The following is a 14,428-nucleotide window of genomic DNA, read 5'->3' on the forward strand; positions in this document are numbered from 1 at the left end:
GCCTGAACTAAGGCGGCAGTAGGAAAGGAGAAGAGCCAGGTAAGAGAAAGGCAAAGAGCGCACAGATCTTGAAGATTGCTTGAACTTGGGACCTGAGGAAGAGTGAGACCTTGCTGGTGACAATGGCCGGCTGGCAAGGTCACTCTGAGGGAACTTGGGGAGCAGTGCTTTGGAATATAAAGGTGATGAGTTAACGTACAGGCATGAATGTGTTGTATAGGCAAGTGAACAAAGGGATCTAGAGCTCACCAGAGAGAATTTTGGCTGAAGATCAAAAAGTAGGAACCATCATTCTGTGAGTGGTAGTTAAAGGTAGGAGGGACAGTGAGCGTGGTCACTCGGGTAAGTACAACAAGTGAAGCGTGAAGAGCCCAGGGTGGCTCATGGGGAACTCTATACTCTTCTCCTTCTCCTTTTTGAGGGGCAAATGAGAAGTATGTACTCACAAAAGAGACTCTGAAGGAGTCCCCAAGAAGTAGGAAAAACAAGAGATTGCAGGGTCACTGAATGAAGGGGCAGAGTGTTGAGAAGAATGGTCCACAGTACAGATGGAGCAGAAAGTTCAAGTACCTTAAGGAGTATGGGAAATACTTGCTGGACTTGACAATAGAAATTATTGATAATCTTAGTAAAGGCATTTTTATTCAAGGGTTGAAGACAGAGTGGGTTATGTTGAATTAAGGGATATATAGGATGTGACAAATTTGAGTCAGTGAAGATGATAATTTCAAGATATGTTGTTCATAGGCTCACGCCTGTAATCCCAGCACTTTGGGAGGCTGAGGCGGGTGGATCATGAGGTCAGGAGTTCAAGGCCAGCCTGGCCAAGATGGTGAAACCCCGTCTCTACTAAAACTACAAAAATTAGCCAGGCATGGTGGCAGACGCCTGTAATCCCAGCTACTCGAGAGACTGAGGCAGGAGAATCGCTTGAACCTGGGTGGCAGAGGTTGCAGTGAGCCAAGATCATGCCACTATACTCCAGCCTGGGTGACGCAGTGAGACTCCATCTCAAAAAAAAAAAAAAAAAAAAAAAGGAAAAAAAGAAATGAAGAAGAGATGATAATTTGAGAGGGTTTTAGGGATTTGAGATGTGAGAAAGTTAAACATGGTTATCTACAGAGGGAAAAGTCATAATAAAAGGAGAGGATGAAAATGTCAGGAGCCGAGGGGAGTTGTTCTAGGCCACTGGGGACATAGAGGAGCATGGAATGCAGAGCACAGGTGGAGAGAGGAGCTCCCATGGAAGAGAAGCATCTCTTCCACTGTTATGAGAAAGAATGACCAGGGTGATTGTAGATGCAGGTAATTTTGTAAATAGCAGGAGAAGAAACTGGGAAAGTTCCTGCCTAAACCACTGGAAAGATATTGTGGAGTTAGAATCACATCTCAGCTTGACTACTTTTTAATTGTGTGATCTAGGGCAAATTACCTGTCTGAACTTTATTTATATGTGAATGGGCAAAAGTTAGATAACATGGAAAGCTCTTTTTTTTTTTTTTTTTTTTGAGACGGAGTCTCACTCTGTCGCCCAGGCTGGAGTGCAGTGGCGCAGTCTTGGCTCACTGCAAGCTCCGCCTCCCGGGTTTACGCCATTCTCCTGCCTCAACCCCCCGAGTAGCTGGGACTACAGGCGCCCGCCGTCATGCCCGGCTAATTTTTTGTATTTTTTAGTAGAGACGGGGTTTCACCATGTTAGCCAGGATGGTCTCGATCTCCTGACCTCGTGATCTGCCTGCCTCGGCCTCCCAAAGTGCTGGAATTACAGGCCCAAAGTGCTGGAATTACAGGTGTGAGCCGTGATTCACGCCCTGCCGGAAAGCTCTTTTAACAGTGCCTAGCGCATGGTTGAGGCTCAGTAGTGCTAGTTCTTCCATCTTCCCTTCCCTTCATTACCTTGAGATATAAAGTCTCTTCAAAAAGTGATAAGGAGAGATTGTGTCAAGTGCATGTCACACACATGAAAATAAGTGGTATCAGTGACCGATACCATGGCACAGTGACATTCAAAGGAGCAGCAGCAGTGAACCAGGTATTTAAGGCTTGGGTTTAAAGAGCATAATATAGTATTTTTCCTTTCCTTAAATAAAGGCAAAGATGAAACAGGTTAATAGGGGCTTGACACAATAAGCTATGAAGTTCATTGTTGTAGAAAACCATTGTGTAATCAAGATATTCAATGAGTTGTCAGCTAGGGTCCTTGAACTAGATAAACGACAAAAGATACGTACCTAGTTAGCTCTTAAGTATTTGTTTAAATATATTTACATGCTTTTCTTCCCTTCCTATCCTATCTCCTACTAACAAATCAACTACTACCCCTGATAAAACAAAAACAGGAGGAACACAAGGATACCTGTAAGGTTTTCCAAATCTATAAATACATTTCTGGTCTTAAGTGCAGGCACCCTTCCTGATTTGTCTATTTTTTTACATAATGTGGTCTCTTGGTTTCCTGCTTGTAATTTTTCTTCATTATATATTTAAAACGTATGTATGTAAGATGTCGTTAATTTAAAGTCTCTGGACATTTTGTGTTTAGTCATTAAGTGGAGAGTTATTAAGTATCTGCTTTGTTAGGCCATGAGCTAGAACCGGGGGATGTTGTGATGATAAAAATTTACTTTCTCAAAAACTTCAGGAGAGGGAGGCAAGTACATGCGGATAAGTGGTACGATATATTTTTAAGTATCATTTTTGGAAAACATTTTAGAAGTCTTTATGCAAACACTTTTAAAAGAAAGGTTTTCTAAAGGAAAGCTTTTCCAAAGAGATTTTTTTGAAACCTTAGATGGAATTGGACTTTATGCCCACTTTTGTGGGGGGAAAAAAAATTCCATAGTCTAGTCTCTATTCTGACTTGCATTTGATTATTAGACCAGTTTTAATTTTATGTTGTTAATTTTAGTCCCTTCCAGATATGCAGCATATTCAGGAAGAAAACTTATCTTCCCCACCATTGGGTCCTCCCAACTATCTACAAGTTTCCAAAGATTCTGCCAGTACTAGTAGCAAGAACTCTTCTTGTGACACGGATGACTTTGTTTTGGTGCCACACAACATCTCGTCAGACCACTCATGTGAGAATCTTTTCTACTTGTACACATTGTATTTCTTAATCTACTAAACTAGCATCTTTTTTTAACCCATATATTACACTTTCTTGTGTAGGGCACCTTTTCAAATGAGCATTTTATTTAGTTGTTTGAATTCTCAGAATTATATTCCTACCTTTTTAAAATTTGCTCAATCATCTTATATTAAACAATAATTTTGGATTCTGAAGGTACATGAAAACTTTATAGGAAATGATCTCAAATTCTGTTTGTATCCAAACAAAGAAATAGAGAAACCAGCAGAATGAGTGAAACTAAGGAAAGAAAGGAACAACTCATTTGGGGAAAAAACCTGAGTCAAAAGAGTGTTATAAACAATCTGAACGTCCTTCAGAAAATACTTATGTAAGTTAAGGAATGAACTTCATAAATATATGGGAAGAATTTTCATAAAGGAACTAGAAGCCAAGTGACTAAATAGAGCCAGTGTACTTTGGAATAGTGAAGGGTACCAGAAAACCTACAAAAAAGAGAGATTAGGTAAAACTATTAAAAAGAAGGAACCCATGGTTTGATCATGAAGGAATAGTATCAGAAAAGCTAGAGATTTGATTACTTTAATAATTGAATAATATCAAGTGCTGATTATGTGCAGCAGTTTGTATCAGGTCTTTTTAGTTGTTCGTCTAGTGCTTATTTAGTAGATGCTCATTCTAGGCACTGTGCTAGTTGTGAAGACCATAATCCCTAAACTGAATGTAATTAAGTATTAGCTGGGTGTGGAAGGGAAAACATGGACCACAGCAGCAGTGCCATGGCAGTTTATAACCAGCATTATGAGAACTGAGAGTTACCTTTAAAAGTAATCTAGTACAGTGGTTTTCTTTTTTTTCTTTTTTCTTTTTTTTAAATTTTGTTATTATTATATTTTAAGTTTTAGGGTACATGTGCACAACGTGCAGGTTTGTTACAAATGTATACATGTGCCACGTTGGTGTGCTGCACCCATTAACTAGTCAAGTGGTTTTATTTATTTACCAAAAGTAATTAAAACTTTTAAAATCATGAAACATTTTAAACAAAATAATAGAGCAGATACTCAAGGTACCCACTAGGCTGTGTTCCTTTTATATAGGTCAATATTTTGCCATATTTGTCTTAGATGTGTTTTTAAAATATATATAATGCCGTAAGTTGCTGGGCGCAGTGGCTTACGCCTGTAATCCCACCACTTTGGGAGGCCGAGGTGGGCAGATCATGAGGTCAGGAGTTTGAGACCAGCCTGACCAACATGGTGAAACCCCGTCTCTACTAAAAATACAAAAATTAGCCAGGTATGGTGGCGCGCACCTGTAATCCCAGCTACTCGGGAGGCTGAGGCTGGAGAATCGCTTGAACCCCCTCCAGGAGCACTGGGGTCCCTGGGAGGGGGAGGTTGCAGTGAGCTGAGATCGTGCCATTGTACTCCAGCCTGGGTGACAGAGAGTGACTCTGTCTCAAAAAACAAACAAAAAAACAAACAAAAAAAATGCTGTAAGTACAGCTAAAGTGCCTTTTCTCTTTCTGCTCTTGCTAGGGGTATATTCTTCCTGTAAATTTCATATTTCTGCATACAGTTGTATCCATACTTAACATAGGGTTTTTGTGTTTTTATAGTTACAGGTTGAGCCTGCCAGATTAGAAAATCTGAAATGCCCCCAAATCTGAAACTTTTAGAGTGCCAGCATGATGCCCAATGGAAATGCTCACTGAAGCATTTCAGATTTTAGATTTTTGCATTTGGAATGCTCAGTATAATGTGAATGTTCTAAAATTCAAAATTCATTCCAATACCTGAATTGTATAATATAACTAAAACACAGTTTATCCATTTCCCTACTGATTTATAGTTGGGTTACTTCTACCTTTTCACTGTCCAAAATGTAATGAGCCAGGCATTGTGGTTCACAACCTGTAATCCCAGTAGTTTGGGAGGCTGAGGAGGAAGGATTGCTTGTACCCAGAAATTTGAAACCAGTCTGGGCAACATAGTGAGATTCTTTCTCTACAGAAACTAAAAAGTTAGCCAGACGTGGTGGTGCACACCTGTAGTCAGAGCTTCTCTGGGGGCTGAAGTGGGAGGATTGCATGAACCCCCAAGTTCAAGACCAGCCAGGGCATCATGGCAAGACCCCACCTTTACCAAAAATAGAAAAAGTAGCTGGGTATGGTGGTGCATGCCTGTAGTCTCAGCTTGGGAGTTTGAGGCTGCAGTGAGCCATGATTGTGCCACTGCACTCCAGCCTGGGCAACAGAGCAAGACCCTGTCTCCAAAAAAAAAAAAAAATACACATATATATATATGTATATAATAACAGACATTCTTGTGTACATGTCCCAGAATTTCTTCTAACTAAAAACTTAGATATCTACAACTTTATAATATATTGGTACAAACAACTTGTACTAATATTCTCTGTCATGCTGCCCTAGTGTTATAATGGTGTTCTATATTTTCTTCTAAAGATTTTTTTTTCACATTTAATTTTACCTGTAACTCATTTTTGTAGATGGAGCAAGGTAGAGATCAGTCACATGTCCTATTTATTAAATATTTGTCTTTTCTCCACTGATATGCAGTGTCACGTTTGTCATGTCAGCTTGAAATACAAGATGGGGTTTCTTTTTTTGTCTATATTATAAGCATTTTTAAATTTGTGTCAGTATGTATGTGTGGTCAGGGAGGGAAGGAGAGGCAGAGAGCATTTCAGTATTCTTCAGAATCACTGTGGCTATTCTTGGCCCTTTCCCCCCACATATAGTTTAATTTCAGCTTGATAAGTTTATGAAAACCATTTTGGGATTTTGATGGGCATTGCATTGACTGTATAGTATGACCTATTCAAGGACAGGCAGGTTCTTTACAATATTAAGTCACCTAATTATGAATGTGTATTTCTCCACTTATTTAGGTTTCTTTAATGTGTTTTGATACATTTTTATACTTTTCTATAAAAGAGGATTCACATCTTTTGTTTTCTTCTAGTTATCTTTTTTCTTGTGTGTGCTGGTGTAAATGTTTCAAAACTGCTCCTGTCAAGATCTTTGTGCTGCCAAATCCTAGGGGTCAGTTCTCAGTCCTCATTGTCCTGATATATCCACATTTGTTACAGTTGATCATGCCCTTCTTTTTAATGATTAAAAATGTGCTATTGTGAAATGTATCATACATACAAGATGTTTAAAACAGTTATACAGTTTAAAAGTAATATATAGCATAACAAGTACCTGAGTGCCCTGCTGATTTTTATCTTTTTTTGGTCAGATTTTCCATCTGTTTGTCTTATTGCTCTAATTTATTAATGTTTCTTCTTACCCTTTTAGTGAGTTTTTCTTTTATGCTCTCATGTTTTAAATTTTCAGAAGTTCTTTTTCTCTGAGTATTGTTCTTATTTCAACATGCAGTATATTGTATGCTTCTTGATGATGGAGAATTTGAAAGTTGTTTGAGAGCTCTGTATGTGGGAGTGTCTCATTGACAGCAAGCAAGCCTCTTTGATGAATGATATGGCGGGGGCAATTCTTGGGACTATTTCCCTTTTGGAGGGCTACTCAGATCCCCCGAAAGACTCATCCAATCTTTTGCCTAAAGAGTATAAACCTGATATTATCTGGAGTAGCAAAATGGGGGAAGAAGTATGGAGTTTTCAATAGTCAGTGTAAAATTTCGTTTAATAACTCTTTTCCACTAATCTTTTTATCAGTGTAGTACCCTTGCTTTTAATTTTTCTTGCTGTTCTGCAGTTCAGAGACCCTCTGTTTTACTCTGTCCCAAGTATGAATGTACAGTTTTTTGCTATAGTGGGAGATGGGCATTGCCTACCTGCATAAGGTTGGGGAAAGGATATAAAATTCTAACTGCTTCTTTTAAAAAGAATTCTATATAAAAAATATGTTGTATTATATATATTTAAGGTATGCAGCATGATATTATGAGATATACAAATGGTCACTGGCTTACAATTTTTTGACTTTATGATGGTGGGAGAATGATATGCATTCAGTAGAAACCATCCCTCAAATTTTGAATTTTGATCTTTTTCTGTATTAGCAATATGCGGTACAGAACTCTCTTGTGATGCTGGGTGGCAGCAGCGAGCTGCAGCTCCTAGTCAGCCTGCGATCACCAGAGTAAACAGCTGATGCTGGAGATATTCAACACTTCATAAAATAGGCTTTGTGTGCCCAATTGTAGGCCAGTGTAAGTATTCTGAGTATGTTTAAGGTAGCTGGGCTTAGCCATGATATTCGGTAGGTTAGGTGTATTAAATGCATTTTGACCCAGAACAATTTCAGCCTACAATGGGTTTATTCAGAAGTGACACCATCTTAGGTTGAGGGGCATCTATGTATAGTAAAATGGTTACTATGGTGAAATAAATTAATGTATTCATCAACTCACATAGTTACCCCTCCCTCCATGAGCAGCTGTAATCTATTCACTTACCAAAAATCCTGAATACGATACACTATGATGAACTATATTCTAACTGCTTCTAAATAGACTTTCAATCAATCCTGCTCTTAGTCCTACCTTCAGTGCTACTCTGAAAGGTATCTGGTACTGCTGATTACTGAGCATTTTGGAGTTCTGTGATGTAAATTGGTTTACTTCTGGGCTTTCCAGCTGGCTAAGGTTCTATCTTCTTGGGTCAACTAAGTCAAATACTACTCGTCCATCAACTTTATACCTTCCAAATTTTGGTGGCTGTGAACTTTTCTGTTCTTTTTGTCCTTGTGAGTTTAGGCTCTTCTCTTTTCTGTCCCGTTGCCTCTATAGTTTCAAAATTACAACATGGTATCAAAAGAACTCTATGAATATTACTTAAAATATGATTATTTATTGGTCCTATCTGACTTAAAATTTTTTAAAATGCGGTCATTGAAAGCCATTTAAGATCTTTTTTGTCCTTAGGATAATCCCATTGGGTATATGCAATCAAATTATTGAGTTTCAAAGTTAACTTGAGGCCAGGTTCAGTGGCTCATGTCTGTAATCTCAGCACTTTGGGAGGCCGAGGTGGGCAGATCACTTGAGGTCAGGAGTTTGAGACCAGCCTGGCCAACATTGGGAAACCCTGTCTCTACTAAAAATACAAAAATTAGCTGGGTGTGGTGGCACACACCTGTAATCCCAGCTACTTGGGAGGCTGAGGCAGGAGAATTGCTTGAACCTTAGAGGCAGAGGTTGCAGTGAGCCGAGATCATGCTGCTGCACTTCAGCCTGGGCGACAGAGTGAGACTCTGTCTCAAAAATACATAAATTAAAAAAAAAAAGTTACTTGAAATAATTTCCCTCTCGTGATTAAGCTATCAGGTTGATACATGATTAGGTTCCTTTACTTTTGATTTTTAGGGATTTTATTTCCTTTTGATTTAATTTCGTTTGAAAATTATGTATGGTTTCAAACTCAAAGCTACGAAAGGAAGTACCCTTAGTAAAATCTAGATTTTATCCCTGCCTCTTCTCCCTGTTTTCTCAGTTCTCCTATAGACAAGTATTCATTGTCTTTAAATAAAAATGGACTTCCCCTTTGCTCTGCTACTCTTTTTTCCCTTACCCTGATTTATTTTCCTTTATAATGCTTATTGCTACCTGACATTATTATGTTTTTTTTTTTTTTGAGAATGGGATCTTGCTATGTTGTCCAGGCGGGTCTCAAACTCCTGGGCTCAAGCTATTCTCCCGCCTCTGCCTCCCTAAATGATGGGATTCCAGGCATGAGCTACCACACCTGGCCTTTTTCCATGACATCTTGTTTAACAGCTCATGCAAGACCTGAGAGAGTGTTAATGCAGGAGGATGGGGTAATCCGACATTTTACGGAACTAGACTTTGTTATATGGTCAGTTCTTCTATTATGTTACATACATGTTCTTTGCAAAATTTTGCAATAAAGTTATGTGCAAATGGTATTAAAGGGCACAGCTCTCAGAACTTTTGTCATTGACACAGAAAAAGCAACCTGATAAAAACAGCAGTTTTTGCATGTTTAATGGGGAAGAAATATGTAAACACTGCAATAAATATGGCATTTTATTTTGAAGAAGACCTCAAATTTGCTTATAGAAGTGGGCATCCAAAGAGTTGCAGTCTATGTCTTCAGCTAGGTGTAGTTTTCTGAGGTCATCTATTATTTCTTATACATGAAATCATAACATAAGCCAATGGTAGTTTTGCATCGTGCATGAAATCCTAATAATCATGTTGGAACAAATTTGTGTTTTTTTAAGCAGATGGTATAACAGGAACTGATTGTTCTTTTCTCTCCTTTAGATGATATGCCAATGGGGACTGCTGGCAGACGTGCTTCAAATGAATTCTTGGTGTGTGGAGGGTATGTATATTTACATTATCTTATTAAAATTTGTTTTATATTTTATTTTTGTGAGTAAGGTTATAGAACTTAGTGTTCTTGATTTAAGATTTATTTTGTTTTACAGTCCATTATTTCTGGGTTTTTTTTTTTTTTTTTTGAGATGGAGTCTGGCTCTGTCACCCAGACTGGAGTGCAATGGTGTGATCTCAGCTCACTGCAAGCTCTGCCTCTGGGTTCACGCCATTCTCCTGCCTCAGCCTCCCGAGTAGCTGGGACTATAGGTGCCGGCCACCATGCCTGGCTAATTTTTTGTATTTTTAATAGAGACAAGGTTTCACTGTGTTAGCCGGGATGGTCTCGATCTCCTGACCTCATGATCCACCCGCCTTGGCCTCCCAGAGTGCTGGGATTATAGGCGTGAGCCACCGCACCCGGCCTCATTATTTCTTTTCTTGAAATTTTATTTAGTTATTTTTTTCTTTGAGATGGAGTCTTGCTCTGTGGCCCAGGCTGGAGTGCATTGGTGGGATGTTGGCTCACTGCAACCACCGCCTCCTGGGTTCAAGCCGTTCTCCTGTCTCAGCCTTCCAAGTAGCTGGGATTACAGGCATGTGCCACCATACCTGGCTAATTTTTTTTTTTTTTTTTTTTTTGAGACGGAGTCTCGTCCTGTCACCCAGGCTGGAGTGCAATGGCGTGATGTCAGCTCACTGCAACCTCTACCTGCCAGGTTCAAGTGATTCTCCTGCCTCAGCCTCCTGAGTAGATGGGATTACAGGTACGCACCACCATGCCCAGCTAATTTTTTGTATCTTTAGTAGAGATGGGGTTTCACCATGTTGGCCAGGCTGGTCTCAAACTCCTGACCTCAGGTGATTGCCTGCCTCAGCCTCCCAAAGTGCTGGGATTACAGTTGTGAGCCGCTGTGCCCAGCCTGAAATTTTAATTGTGATAAAAAACACATAAAATCTACTATTTCAGCCATTTTAATGTTTATAGTTCATTATTGTTAAATATGTTCACATTGTTATGCAACCAATTTCTAGGACTTTTTCATTTTCTAAATCTGAAACTTTATACTCATTAAATATTACCTCCCCGTTTCCCCTTCCCCTCAAGGCCCTGATAATAACCACATTCTGCTGTCTGTTTCTATGAATTTGTCTACTTTAGATACCTCATGTAAGTGAAATCATATAGCATTTGTCTGTTTTGTGACTTGACTTATTTCACTTAGCATAATGACTGTAAGGTTCATCCATGTTGTGGCATGTGACAGGCTTTTTCCCTTTTTACAGCTGAATTATATTCCATGGTATGTATATGCTACATTTTGTTTATCCATTAATCCATTGGTGAACATTTGGGGTTGCTTCAACCTCTTGGCTATTGTGCATGCTGTTATGAACATGAGTGTGTAAATATCTCCTTAAGATCCTGCTTTCAGTACCTTTGGATATGTACCAAGAAGTGAGATTTCTGGATCATATGGTAATTTTGTGTTTACTTTTTTCAGGAATTGGCTAAATTTTCCATAGCAGTTATACCATTTTACAGTCCAACCAACAGTGCACAGGGGTTCCAGTTTCTCCACATTCTCACCAGCATTTGTTATTTTCTAAAATAACAGCTATCCTAATTAATGAGTGTGAGGTGATACCTCATTGTGATTTTGATTTTCACTTCTCTAGTGATTAGTGATATTGAGCATCTTTTCTTATACCTCTTAGCCATTTGTATATCATCTTTGGATAAATGTCCAGTCAAGATCTTTGTCCATTTTTAAATTGAGTTATTTGGGTTTTTGTTGTTGGGTTGTAAGAGTTCTCTGTATATTTTGGGTATTAGCCTCTTGTCAGGTATGATTTGCAAATATTTCTTCCCATTCTCTTGGTTGTCTTTTGACTCTTTGTGTCCTTTGATACATGAACATTTTTTGAGTTTGAGGAGGTCATATTTGTGTATTTTTTGTTTTGTTGCCTGTGCTTTTGGCATCATATTCAAGAAATCATTGCCTACTCTTATGTCATTAAGTTTTCCCTCTATGTTTTTGTCTAGGAGTTTTATAGTTTTGGGTATAATGTTCAGGCCTTTAATCCCCTTTGAGTTAATTTTTGTGTATGGTGTATGATAAGATTCCAACTTTACTCTTTTGCATGTGGATATCCAATTTTCCCAGCACCATTTGCTGAAGAGACTGTCCCTGTCCCATTGTGTGGTCTTAGCATTCTTGTCTGAGATCATTTCACTGTATATGCAAGAGTATCTTTTATTTTTGAGATGGAGTTTCACTCTTGTTGCCCAGGCTGGAGTGCAGTGGTGCGATTTCGGCTTGCTGCAGCCTCCGCCTCCCAGGTTCAAGCAATTCTCCTGCCTCAGCCTCCAGGGTAGCTGGGATTACAGGTACTCGCCACCACGCCTGGCTAATTTTTTGTATTTTTAGTAGAGACGGGGTTTCGCCATGTTGGTCAGGCTGGTCTTGAACTCCTGACCTCGTGATCCACCTGCTTCAGCCTTCCAAACCTTAAACAATTTGATGTACTCTAAGGCGCCCCTTGAGTAGCACTGGTACCTTGGGGGCCCTCAGTGCACAGTTTGGGAACCATGGGGATAAGCAAATCTTGTACAATCTTGTTTCTTTCCTCTCTTTGAGGATATGGGAATTCAATTATGGGAATTGTATATTGCCAGATTTTCACTTCTTTTGATGTGCTGCCTTTTTTTCTTCTTGAGTCATCTTTGGCTCCTTTTTGGCTTCTCTTCCTATGGTCTAATTCTTGAACTTTCCTTTACCAGTGAATATGCATTTTTCTCTAAAGCAGCACTTCTTAGTAATAGTGCCTTCATTAGCTATGTGGCAGTTTTCAGTACATGTAGGGAATATAATATCTATTCCTTGTGCATCCAGACAAAAAATAGGCATAGGCATGGGAGTTAGGATATCAGAATTCTAAGACTGGTTGTTGCCAGACATTGATGGAGGCCAGCTGCATACACAGCCCATGGTGCATTAGAGTGCACCATCTGAGTGGATTTCTACCTTTCTGATTGCTTCCCTTTACATGCAGTAACCCCTTTCTCACTAGAACCTTGCAAGCTGTGTGCCTGTGTGCCAGACTAGGCCCTTTTCTGATGCTGCTTGGGTCTCTGGGTGATGAGCAGGTTATCTCCACTTGGCTCCCCATCACTTACACAGCCTCATGAGCATGAGCTCACAACTGTGGCTTAGCATTAGTCTGCTAGATTGCGTTTCACAGGAGCTCTTATGCATAGCTCCTTCCTTCTTCTCTCCCTCTGTCCCTTGGCATTACTTCCAGCTGAACCCTTGCTTTCCTGATTACTTGTCACCCTTTCAGGATTTACTCATGGAGTCTTCTAAAACAAAGAGGCAACTGGGGATCTCCTGGTGTAAAGATTGTGAATTTGAAGAAGTTGTCATGCTATCACCTAGTCTTTATTTGTCCATTTGCATTTGTGCTTTCCTCTCAGCACAAGTAGATAGAATAACATGCGATTGTGCTTTTGTGTGGCCGGGCTGCCTTATCTTTCAAGTATTTCATATGGGTCCAAGATGACGGTCCACACAGAGAATGTTGTGAGTTGTAGGCCCTAGTGGAGGTGAGGAAGATGTGCTGGAGACTCAGGACATACATAGACTTTCCCTCTCCTTAACTTGGACTCAGGGAGTTGATGATGGTTAAATATTGGTGTTAATATTAAGTTGTACAGGAAAATGGCTGCAGTTGTCTTAGCTAGCTAGAGATCTGGAATTTGTCCAGGGAAGACTTTCTAGACCCTGAGCAAGTCTGCTTGCAGGTCCTGTCCAGAGACTATCTGAGATAACATTTGCAGAACACCATCCATGGCTGTTCATGTCCTCATGCTGGTAGGGGGAGGAACCAGAGGTGTTAGAGAAGCCAGCTGAGATTACCTGAGAGAGGTGCTTAGAATTATGAGGTTGCTAAGTTTACTTCTTTGGGTACCTTTATTTAGCTTCTTCCCTTCGGAGATTAACCAGTACAGGAAAAATTTTAGAGCTTGATAATGTGTATTTAAAAAAAATTCCCTGATGTACTTTAGCAGGGAATGAATGCTTCAAAAACTCTGTTTACTTACTAAATTGAAACAATAAAAAAATGGCATTTATTCATTCACATTCTGATAATTGATGACTGTGTTGGTTATTCTGTTGTTAAGGAACTTGGGTTGTCAGACCTATGAGTGCACTGGCTTGCAGACACCAGAGCTGATTAGTGAAGTACTGTTAAGCTGTTTTAGTGGTAGTAGAGGGTTTGTGTTTTGGGGATTTTGTTTGTTTGTTTTTAGGATGTAGATAAACTGAAGAATCAGATGTATAGATATTAAAAACATTCATTATTGTATTTAAAGATACTAACTGGAAATACCTAAATAAAAATGTATAGAGAGCACTCATAGAAGCACACTAAATGGCGTATCATTAGGAATTCCGCTTGGCTGTAAACCACAGGGTCCTAACTATAGTGTGGTTGAACACTTAAAGGTTTTCTCTCATGAAGAAAAGTCACAATAAACAGTTGTTTCCTTAGTTTCTGTGGCTCAAGGAAGTTACGTGTCTTCAGGTCTTTTGGCCTTTTTTTTGTGGTTCAAAGGTATCTGCTGAAGCTCCAGCAAGCATGCTCACATTTTGAACAGGAAGAATGAATAGAAGACTTCTGCTTATATCTCACTGACCAAGAAAGACATATGGTTATGCTTGGCTGCAAGGGAGTCTGGGATATGCTGCAATTAATTGGGCATATTATTGCCACTAATAAAATTTAAGTTATTTTTTAGTAAGACATAAAGGCTGAATGGATATTGGGAAAGCAGCTAACATCTCCACTACAAAAGTGTTTTATATTTCTTTTTACTTTGAAATAAGTCATCTCTCTTAGGGCCCAGTGTTATCTCTGATATGTTTTTAGGATATGTTGTAAAGTGAATTGAAAGTGGTATAAGGACATTCTATTTCTGAATTTATGAAAAGTGAGG

The 14,428-nt window shown here is 39.3% G+C and overlaps 1 protein-coding gene across 3 annotated transcripts in view; it reads left to right on the forward strand.

Annotated features, from left to right (window-relative positions):
* The window catches only part of ULK2 (unc-51 like autophagy activating kinase 2), a 99,916-nt gene that overhangs the window by 50,934 nt on the left and 34,554 nt on the right, over window positions 1–14,428 (forward strand). For all 3 annotated transcript variants that reach the window (XM_019028347.4, XM_019028349.4, XM_019028348.4), the window contains exons 13-14: window positions 2,909–3,080; window positions 9,373–9,433. In XM_019028347.4, coding sequence (XP_018883892.4) covers window positions 2,909–3,080; window positions 9,373–9,433 — 233 coding nt within the window. The remainder of the gene's footprint in view (window positions 1–2,908; window positions 3,081–9,372; window positions 9,434–14,428) is intronic.

The sequence above is a fragment of the Gorilla gorilla genome, chromosome 4 (assembly GCF_029281585.2).
Source record: "Gorilla gorilla gorilla isolate KB3781 chromosome 4, NHGRI_mGorGor1-v2.1_pri, whole genome shotgun sequence".
NCBI lineage: Eukaryota > Metazoa > Chordata > Mammalia > Primates > Hominidae > Gorilla > Gorilla gorilla.